At 43.6% G+C, this 10,594-nt stretch overlaps 1 protein-coding gene across 6 annotated transcripts in view; it reads right to left on the bottom strand.

Annotated features, from left to right (window-relative positions):
- The window catches only part of LOC116382895 (uncharacterized), a 45,244-nt gene that overhangs the window by 29,112 nt on the left and 5,538 nt on the right, over positions 1-10,594 (bottom strand). For 5 of the 6 annotated variants that reach the window (XM_031846326.1, XM_031846330.1, XM_031846328.1 and 2 more), the window contains exon 3: positions 8,042-8,218. In XM_031846326.1, coding sequence (XP_031702186.1) covers positions 8,042-8,218 — 177 coding nt within the window. Of the gene's footprint in view, positions 1-56; positions 8,219-10,594 lie in introns of those variants that run through there. The other variant, XR_004212745.1, reaches the window with a different exon arrangement.

Here is a 10,594-nt window from a genome sequence, read left to right as displayed (position 1 = left end):
TAAGGGAAACAGCTCAAACCTGTTCCTATCCCATTCCTATGCCAACCGGACTCATTTAGAGTGAACTCTTGCTATGAATCTTTAGTTTAGCGGTATTTTCCGAATAGTGTCATGACCTCTTAATCATCATTACCCCGGCTCCCCTCACTCCACCAGAGGATTGAAAGCCCCCCAAAAAGTGTGATTTATGGGGTGGCATGTATGGCCTCTAAGGTGTTTTATGGTTGGACCTGCAGGGCCTATTTAGGAAGCACTGCGTGCTCCGTCCTGACCACAGGTATTGATCGTCAGGAATGGCCATGGCCTGGCTGACTAGTTTAAGCCCTGCGTGTGCCCTCACAGGGAGATGAAAATGAGGCCTCTGTGTGTAATGATCTGTGTATGAGCAGGCAGAGGAGGCCACAGAGACAGAGAGGAGAAGAAATTAAATCATTCCTTTGCTCTTTCAGGAGAGGCACTGCAGCCAGCCATGCTTGGCTGCTTAATGTGGGATCTGTTTTTGAGAGGAAAATTAAAAAGAGAGGGAGTGGGAGTGAGCGTGAGAGCGAGAGCGGGGGAAAGAGAGATAAATGGCTGGATGTGGAGGCGGTAAATGAGAGCATCCTGATGCAGAGAGCTGTGTGCGGATGTCCCTAATGGGGTAGGCTGATGTAAGCTGTCTGGTAGCTGACCACCACGGTTACTTCGCCTTCCTGCCTACCCCACACCAGGCCCTTCCAGCGCTGAGACGCTCCATGCTAATTGGCAGAAAACGATGGTGCATAACAAGTACAGAAGAGACATTGGTCTAATTTGAGAGGGGGTGAAACGATGGATAAAATGCTTCTCATCATGTGGGGCAATTTCTTGTCCGTGAGGCGCAGACTGCAGCTTTCTTTCCCTCCTCTAGAGAGCCTCGAGTCAAGACACACGACACACAGGGACAAAGACTGCATGAGCAGCCGGAATGGGAATCCACACAAGCTTAAAGACAAAAAGAAAAGCAGGCATCAACACCTGTCATCCACTTACTCAGGTTGGTCAGTCAGCAAACAGCCAGACGATGAAAGCTGTACTACATTTTTACTTAACTGTGAAATTATTAGTTCCCAAAAAGAACAAAAAACATGGCTCATTCAATTCCACTGTGAATACAACTTTTATTCACAGGCCGAAATTTGTGAGTAGTCTACAAGATGTGCGAATTGGACAATCGTGTGGTGTCAAAATCACTGGAAGAACGGGCGTAGTTCAAGAATAGAGTGACACTTCCTCTACAACAGTTGAATGAACCAGCTTAAATAGAAGTGACGGTGGGTGTGAAGATGCCAATCACTGAGAACAACTGACATCGTCTTGTATTGTTTTTGCTGGAGAAAGTTAAATAAGGCAGAGACAACCTCTGCTACACATCATGAAACACACGGTTCCAAAAGAACTGAAAGTGGTAATTTACCTCAGAAGAACCATTTCCTTTGACACGTGTGAAACGCTAAAACATTCTTAATGTGAATACATAGCATACGACCTTTTGCATGACCCCATCCTCAAAGCCTCTCTTACTTCCCCCCCCCCCCACAGGGGTGAGAGCATGTTCATTTCCCCTCGCCGGGCTCATTAACGGAGCCCTCTGCCATCATTAAGACGTTTGCAGCTAAATTAATTGAAAGACAGATTAAAAATAAATTAAGAAAAATGCGTTGCAGAATGCCGACGTGCGCTTCATAAATCACCGAGGTAAAGCCAGGAGCTGGCTCCCCATAATTAACTGCAGACTATTTATTTTATCCTGACGGTATAAATTAGAATTCAGACGCACAGATTATATTAGGGCTGTCTGCCATGCGGAACTGCTGAGGGGTGTGCAGAATATTTTAAGGATACAAAGAGGAGAACAGAGAGAGAGAGATAGTATGTAGAAAGGCAAATAATATGTAAATGCATACAAAGCAGAGATAACATTTGTGTCCCATGGAGAAAGTATTTACTCAAGCAGTGCATAAAGAAACAATAGACAAAGCAATTAACAGCAACAATCAAGTGCATGATTAAAAGAAACAACAAATGCCTGATTAAATGAACTGTGCCAATTGGTCCATCGACTCCTCGGCGGTGAGAGCAGGATACCGGTTCAACTGCAGGTTAAACCGCCGTTGTTTCTGTACACTAGGCCTGAGAGCAGTAATAGAGCTGGTGACATAACACTGCCCAGGAAATCTCCCCTTATTCTCTCCTGCCGCACTCCACTTTCCTGCTGTATCACAACCTGGCCACTTCACATGCAAACGCAGACTAGACCTCAGACACCCCCCACAGACACATTTATACCTCTCAGTCTCTCTCTCTCTCTCTCTCTGTGTGCTACAGCCAGCGCTGGCCACACACTGCCTCCTCGTGGGCACAGTGCCCAGGCTGGCACCGAGCCAGACCTGCTCTGCCACACTGGACTGGCAAAACGCTCCTTCTCTCTCTCCACACTCCAGATTCCCCGCACATCCTTTCATCAGAATGCCTGTGGCCCTCTCCTCCTCCTTTCCCTCTTTTTATTCTGCACCACAGCTGAGATCCGCACTTTGAAAGTATGCCCTGCAACCAGCCAGAGAGAAATAATGCTATCATGACTACTGCCGGGGAACAAATAAAGCACTCACACATTTGAATGCTTGGTTATTATGCAATCACACTGAAGGCAAAAGCGAGTTATCTATAAACAATGTTACATCAAGGCGCTGTACCAGGTATCAGGTGCATAGTACGGGAGCATGAACAAGCACTGTAAGCCCCGAGATGTATTCAATTTTGTACATTTCCATGAATCAACACAAAAAAGAAGGAATTTGAGCCTCCTTGCTGGCAGTCGTTACACTGACAGATATGACAATACAATATGGGACTGCCAGCAGACTCAAAGTTGTTCTTCATAGAAGATATAATATGATATGATCTGCGCTGCAACCCACAGCCAGTCTCTATATATAGAAGCTGCACTATACTACAGCATACAAAGAAAACCACCACAGTAAATATTTTAAATTAGAATGTCAAAATGATTAAGTAGTCCATAATAAAAGATATTTGTACACTGTCATCCAGTATACTGTATAGTAATACACAAACATAATACAGACGAACATCGAAAAGAATGCACATCTACAAAGTGGGGTGTAAATTGGCAAGTGTCTTTTCATTTCGCAATGTACTGAAGCAGTGCATTAAATTAGTCTTTCACAGCAAGACAGCTGAAAACTCAAATATTCACTGACACTCGTACACACTGGATCCTATTTTACATCATCTCTGCAGTAGACTCCCTGATTTTGTTATAGTTGTCACCCCAAATTTCCTGTTTCTGTTTCCTGCTCGGTGTGGATGTTTTTCAACTCATCCACAGTGAGCTGGGAGGAAATTCTGGGATTCATGGCGGCAGTGGGCACAATAGCAAAATCAGGTAGTGTATCTCAAAGTTTTAAAAGGGGTTACTACTATGAGGACTACAATGTCAATTTCAGCCGTGTGTGTGCGTGTGTGTGTTGTGTATTTGCGCGTTTGGACTCCCATCATGCCTGTGGTCAGTATGGAGAGGCAGACAGAAGGCGGTGAACAACTTGTGTTGTTGATGGCTGCATGTCTGGCTTTGTGTGTGGTGGTTTGGGGTAAGTTAAGCACAAAGAATAGCCCAAATGTGTTGCGCTGGCCGATCACCTGATCAGCTGTCAACATTGCTATACCTGTAAAACTCAATCTAATTTTTTTGTTTGTTTGTAATGCAGCAATTGCCACATACACAACCAAAACTTTACCCAACTGGTATTAGCCGGGCTTATATCCCAAAATACCAAGCAGGTTTTTCACAGTCATAGCACGAAAAACAACCAGTCTTCCTCAGATGTATAATTTTGTTTCCCGGGTGAGTAAAAAGCCTTGGAGGCGAGTGCATACGCAGCAGTCATGTTTGTTAAGATACATGGCTAGAACCGGCCTTTTTTCTCAAGCACTGGGAAAAAACAGTAAATCACCAGCAAAGAAAATAAATATATACTTATTACATTCTGCACACTGCATATATTCACCTCCTTAACATATTGCACAGGCACAGTGCAAATGTGCAGCGCTGCACACGGGCAAAAAACATGCCATGAAAAATGACAGCGGGGAGGGGTAACTGCGGACCTGGAATATAATGGCGCGGTGGAGCAGAGGAGAAATAATCATACCTAGTGCTGGGGGATGAGGGGAGGTGGGAGGAGCAAGAGGACGATGAGTCTGTGCCCTGTAGCAGAGAAATGGAGCTCCACTGCTCTGCTGCTGGCTGCCTGATTCCCCAATAACGCTGCACAAGAGCTCCCTTCAGCAAGGGGCAACAGCAGGCAGCATCTGTACGCGAGAAATACATTCCCCTGACACTCCACAGCCACAGGAGACGCACACAGATGATGCAATACTGGACCATGCACATTATAGTAGACTATGAAATGCTAGTTATAATCAAACCCCCCCCACAAAAAAACTATTTATGAAATAGAAAGGAAATCATCACTGAAATTTCAGCAATGACAGCTGGCTTCCATCCTTCACAGGATTCTGATTAGAGCTCCAATCAGCCTGCAGTCCCCTCAGTGGCCGTTGGGTGTCTCTCTTTCACTTCGCATGGCTGAGGCTCTCTCCCTCACCAAGTGGAGCTCCTCTGCTCCTGAACACCCATCTACACATAATATATACACCATCATTTGAAAATGGCAGCTTTTTGAAAATTCACCTTGATTATCAGACATTAAAAGTGACTTCTCCAGAGCTGAGTGTCTGGCTAGGGGGATGGCTGCAGACAGCAGAACAATGCAGCAGGCTTGATATTAATGCCTGGCTGGGGTGTGCAGGGAGGAGAGAGGAGCCAGCCCTTTGTTCTCTCCTACAGCCAATTATTTTTTACGTGTGCCTCTTTTCACAACAACAAGAGAGAATTTAATTTTAATGCACTCTGGGAAAAAAAAAGAAGAAAAAAAAAACATCTACAGTATTCTTTAACAGAAACGGGGACTAGCATCAGCGGTTAAGTATATATGCATCTCTGTATGAGGCACAGACAGATGACAGGGGCAACAAGAATGACATCAACACAAACACACCCAACAGCATGAATCCTCTCGTGCAAAATGCTAAAACACATACTGTCTCACTCCCAAACTAAAGCAGAACTGCACACAGCCCTACCTTTCTGAATGAAAGACCAAAATGAGAAGAGATACACCAAAATAAAACCACGGTTATTTCATTATACAGCACTGTGGTGCAGTGGTCGGGTGCACATTAACATGTGCATACCCAAGACGCGGTGATAAGAAAGAACACTGTAAAAATAGCAAGGATTCCTGATCAAATGGCATAAAAAATATAAACCCAAGATTGCTGTTGGTAGGTATGTGGCCAAATATTTTTCTAATTGGAAGGGCACTTTATCTTGCTGTCAGAGAAGCAGTAAAAAGCGGTGCTGTTCCCAGAAGGAGAGGAGCACAGCTTGCTGGCCTTTTATTAGTGCTGGAGCTCTGATATATGCGTCTGGTCGAGGCTTTCATCAAGAACCAGCACCATAAACACACACGCGGAACTGTTACAAACTAGCCACACTGAAAACCATTGTTAAACAATTCATCTACGTTCTACAAATGCAATCTGCACACAGTCAACAGGAAATGACTGCCAACAAAGTTTTCTACAACAGGCTGCTGATACCAACAGTAACTGGGGGCATTTTTAGGTTTACAGGTTAACACGACGATCATCAATTGGAACACTATAATAACACTTTAAGAAGCATTCAAATCCAGAAACGACACAGCAGTGCACACACAGCACATAACTGCCTCAGTACAAGCAGGCAGTGTAAGATGGTATTGGAGCAGCCTGGCAGTGTAAAACGATTAAGTCACAAGAGAATAAGAAAGCACAAAAAACAGCATGCACACACAACCACTGCAGCACAAACTCTTACATATGCAGTTCATGCAAAGCCAGTTCCTGCATACAGAGGCACTCCAAACGACTCATGCAGACAGACACACAGGCACAGACAAAGGCAGTGAGACTGAGGGGCGCATGCGCGTACAAACACAAACATTCACACACACACACTCACACACCCACACTTACAACACACAGGCTAAATTCAATTTCGGTCCTTGGGCAGACAACTAAACTGCTTGTGTGTGGGACCTACTCTGCAGCACAGCAGAACCAATTCTCTGACGACGGTGGAATTAAAGGGCAGAATCCAGCCTGTTTATGGTGCTCACTCTCTTCTCCTCTCAATCAATTGTTTTATTCGCAATCATTTGGTGCTAAAAGTCATGTTCTTGGGAGGTGGCTGGCATGATGACAGCAGCCGCTGGACAGATAACACCACTTCGGCACATACCCCTCCCAATTATTTACACCTGGAGCTGCGGGTCTGCTAGAAGCTCAAATGAACCACCAGATAAGCGTGTTTAGAAGGGGGCATGCTTACCTAAACCTTCTGCTCCATGCTTTTATCTATACTGTAACCTGAATAAGACTCAAAACTGGATGTATAAGTAAGCGCATGACTGAGTGCTGAGAAGCAGCTGACAAAACGGAACATATTTACCAGTTTGTAAAAAAGCCCAGCAACCCAGAGGGTGTGTGCTACTGGCTGAACAAATGTAAACAAAAAAAAAACATTGTGATTCTACAAAGGGAATAATAATGTGAACAAAATGCAATAATAACCTGAGACTTTATTGATTTAGTATGGAGCCCTACCTTGTAAAATCACTATTTTGATTGTGTCGGCTGAGGTCTGAGCAGTCAGGAGCACAGCACCTGCTGATTGAGGCAGCCATCTTGGACAACTCTGCATGTAGCAGCATGAAAGCAGAGCAATGAGTAAGCTTTCCTGTGTCCGATGTTCATATTCTATACTCTTACACTTGGCATTTTCGGACAACGCTTTTCACTGCACATTTTACTGGAATGACTGTTTATATGAAAAATATATTCTGAAATTAGAAAGTCACTACATATGTTATATTTAAATGGGTAAATGAAAATGTGGTATAAAAGGACAAGACACAAACAGACAGGGAACAACATGTTGGTGGATGTTTCTGCTGTAAATATGTGGACATACCTGCATACGTGTGAACATTCACATGCATGTGCTGGCCCGCTCGATCTGTCTGTATATTGTATCTCTGAGGCATCTCTTTCTACCTGTCTACCCTCCAACCCCCACCCTGCTCTGCTCTCCTCTGGTGTCTGGAAACAGTAATCTGTTCCTGAGCCAGCGCTGCTGGGATTAGGCAGTGACTGGAGATAGGATATATGCGTCATTAAAGCAGAGAGCACGGTGTTGCAGAAGGAGAGAGACAATGTCAACAAAGGTGACACAGAGACAGAGGAGACAAATACCAGAAATCCACATATGCCCACACGTCCATACAGGCATACATGCACATATGCATGAATAACAATTTGAAAAATGCCTAAAAACCTAAACGCATGTCTGCCTGTGCCAACACACACATAAACAATTTCGTAATCAACAGGCGAATAAGAACAATGTAGTGTCGCTGTAATGGATGTCTGAGAGATCTAAGGCACTAATGCAAGACAATATATATGTACTATGTAGACAGACAGACAGTAATAACTCTGAATACTCTGTGAAGATAAATTGGTGCTGGTGCTTGTTTACAATGCTGCAGAAATACATTTCTTTCCCTATGCAATTTATCAATGAATCCATTGATAAATTGAATTAAGAAACACAGAAACCATATCATTACTTTAGCAGTCAACACATTGGCAGGTAAATAGTAATGATATTCTAATAATTCTATATTTCCAGGCATTTATGTAGGTTACCTACATACACTATTTCACTTTGAGTAACTGACATGACAGCTAAAATAAATCTCGCTGTTATATTTAGGTTTTTATGATAAGTTATAGTTCTTATTGTAATACAGCACAATATGCAGCAGTATTTTGTCAGTCATAAATCCTTGCATTACTTTTTCATTATGGTCTTAGAAGCAACAATCATTACCTGTGTCTCTCTGTCGGTGGGCCTACATGGAATGTGGACACGCAGTGGTCGTCTCCCCGAGCTCCTTCCTGGCACTGTATAACCGAGGTAGGTCTACACCCCCAGATGAGCCTCCAGGTGTTTACAGCTGTGCCCCACCTGGGTGCTCTCTGCAGCCAATCTGCCCCATGCTGCCATCTGCAAAGAGCGGTTTCTGTCAATACTGCTACACCTGAAGGATAGACACAAACAAGCCTACATGCTTAAAGGAATAGTTTGACATTCTGGGAAATATGCTTGTTCGCCTTCTTGCTGACAGTTATACGAGACGATTGAAACCACTCTGTCCACTACATATTAAGCTAAAGATGGTTAGCTTATCTATGCTTAAAGACTGTAAATGGGCAATACAGCTATCCTGGCTCTGTCAAAATGGCAAAAATTGCCTAGCAGCGGCTCTAGAGCTCACTAATTAACTCTGTAAATTGTGTTTGTTTAACTCTTTGAAAAACCAACAAGTAAAAACAACAAAAAATGTATGGACTTTATGGAAGTTCCTTACTCAAAATCCCAATAACTATTCCTTTAAATACAAATGTACAAAACACACGGATCTCCCAACAAAGAAATAGGCGTTAGAGTATTGTCTTCGTCTGATACTCCTGAGAGTGATACCAGTGATGAGTGAACGTCCATCTCCAGCTCAGGAAATCCACAGAAATATGTTCAGCCATATTCTTAGCATTATACATTCATGTATAAGGCCCTCACCCAGATCTATGTTTAACTAACTCTCCATCAGAATTAAAAACTAGAAAACTCATGAGACACGTGAGCATATAAAGCCAAGTGTGTGGTGAAAACATTGCACTCATTTATGATTATTAAATATCTCATTTCAAAACCAGGGACATTAATATGGAGCTGCCCTGGTCCTTTCCTTTATGATGACATCATGTACAATTGACTGAGACAAATCTAGCAGGTCAACAGCTAAAGAAACTGACAAAACTACAAAGATGAAATGTTCAAAAAAGTAGTTGAATAAAGCCCTGAGTGCTTTAGTGTGGCCAAGTTTGTCAATAGAGATCGTCTGGCTGATTGCTTGATTTTCTGAACCTTAAGTGGTAGCAATGGCTGAGGCAGCCGAACCCACAAAAGCTTTTCACAAAATACATATACGTATGGTGTGCATGAGGGGTTACAATCTCATTTAGAAGTCCGCAATGGTTCTCCAACAGTATTCAGGCACAGAGCCCATGGTCAGTCGTGACTTCATTACGTTTTCAAGTGAATATCTGACCGGCACAGTCTACAAGGTCCTTATGTACCGGCTGGTTGCTGAACCTCTGTGCTGTTGAGTGGCCTTCATAGATGAAGGCCACTCAGCAACCAGCAACCTCTGTGCTGAACCTTTGTGCTGTGAAACTCCAGAGTAAACCTGCATTGGCTCGCTAATGTAATAGCAATAAGACAAAAAGTGTTACCGCCAAGATGCCATAAAACAACCTCCAAAATGCCGACAAGGAATTGTAATTAACTGTAAACTCATATCTACTTAATTGCCTTTAAACAAGCCCTGTAAAAACAGAAGTCAAGTATCAAATTCATGAAACTGAAACAAAGGTTGAATATCCTGAAAACAATTTGATTTGGCTGGCAAAATTGAAATTTAGATTTTTAAGAACTCCTGCTTCTAAAGCATTTAAAAACTAAATGGCCATCTTTGTAAAATCCTCAGACACGTTAATAGTGCTTTTATCAATTAAATACGTGTGACAGTCATGTCTGAAAAGCTCCCAGCGCACGCAGCTAGCACCTAGTTACGGAGAAGCCCAGGAGATCCCTGCATGTTTTAGGATAAAAAACTCTTTGAGTGCGCCATGAGACAACTTGGGCTTTAGAGCATGCTGCTGTTGTCGATCTGTGTTGAAACGATATGTCAGGGCTAGAATGAGTCTTGGGGGATAGCATCTTCAGAGATATTTGGGCTATACATTTTAACTGCTGATGAGGCCAAATTGTTATCTACCAACGTTTATAGGTAGGTTAACACACGAGGCAAAGGACATGACATGGGATCTGAGCCTCTCTCTACACACCAGCGCTACAAAGTGGACCATCTACATGCGTAATATGCTGGAGTAGAAGAGACTCTAGCCGCTGGTGCCACCACAATGACGGTTAGATTAACTTCCTGAATGCGCACTGAGAGACGAGGGATCGGCAAAGCTGTGTGAAATGCGCAAAGGAGAGCTCTGTGCCACTGCAAGTGAGAGAATGCATCCACTCCTCATTCAGGTGCCCCCCCCCTGTGACCCATGGACCCCCCGCCAGCCATTTAGTCTGCAGCGCAGTACTGTACCCCAGGTGTACAATGCTCTGATGGAGAGGAGGTGTTTGTGAGACCACAGCAAAAGGCCCCTGGCTATTTTTTAGCAGCCAGGCCGAGCGCTCGCCGCCCTGGTGGCTGATGTATGCTGCAGCTGTTATGTTTTTTTGTTTTTTTTAAACAGAGGAACAAAGTGTCCAGCACTTTCAGCACCGTGGACAGCTCCAAACTGTTTAAATGGA

This window comes from Anarrhichthys ocellatus, unplaced genomic scaffold (genome assembly GCF_004355925.1).
Source record: "Anarrhichthys ocellatus isolate YVR2014 unplaced genomic scaffold, GSC_Weel_1.0 scaffold6, whole genome shotgun sequence".
Classification (NCBI taxonomy): domain Eukaryota; kingdom Metazoa; phylum Chordata; class Actinopteri; order Perciformes; family Anarhichadidae; genus Anarrhichthys; species Anarrhichthys ocellatus.
The sequence above is the reverse complement of the archived record's forward strand: the minus strand, read 5'-3'. Positions and strand labels throughout refer to the sequence as shown.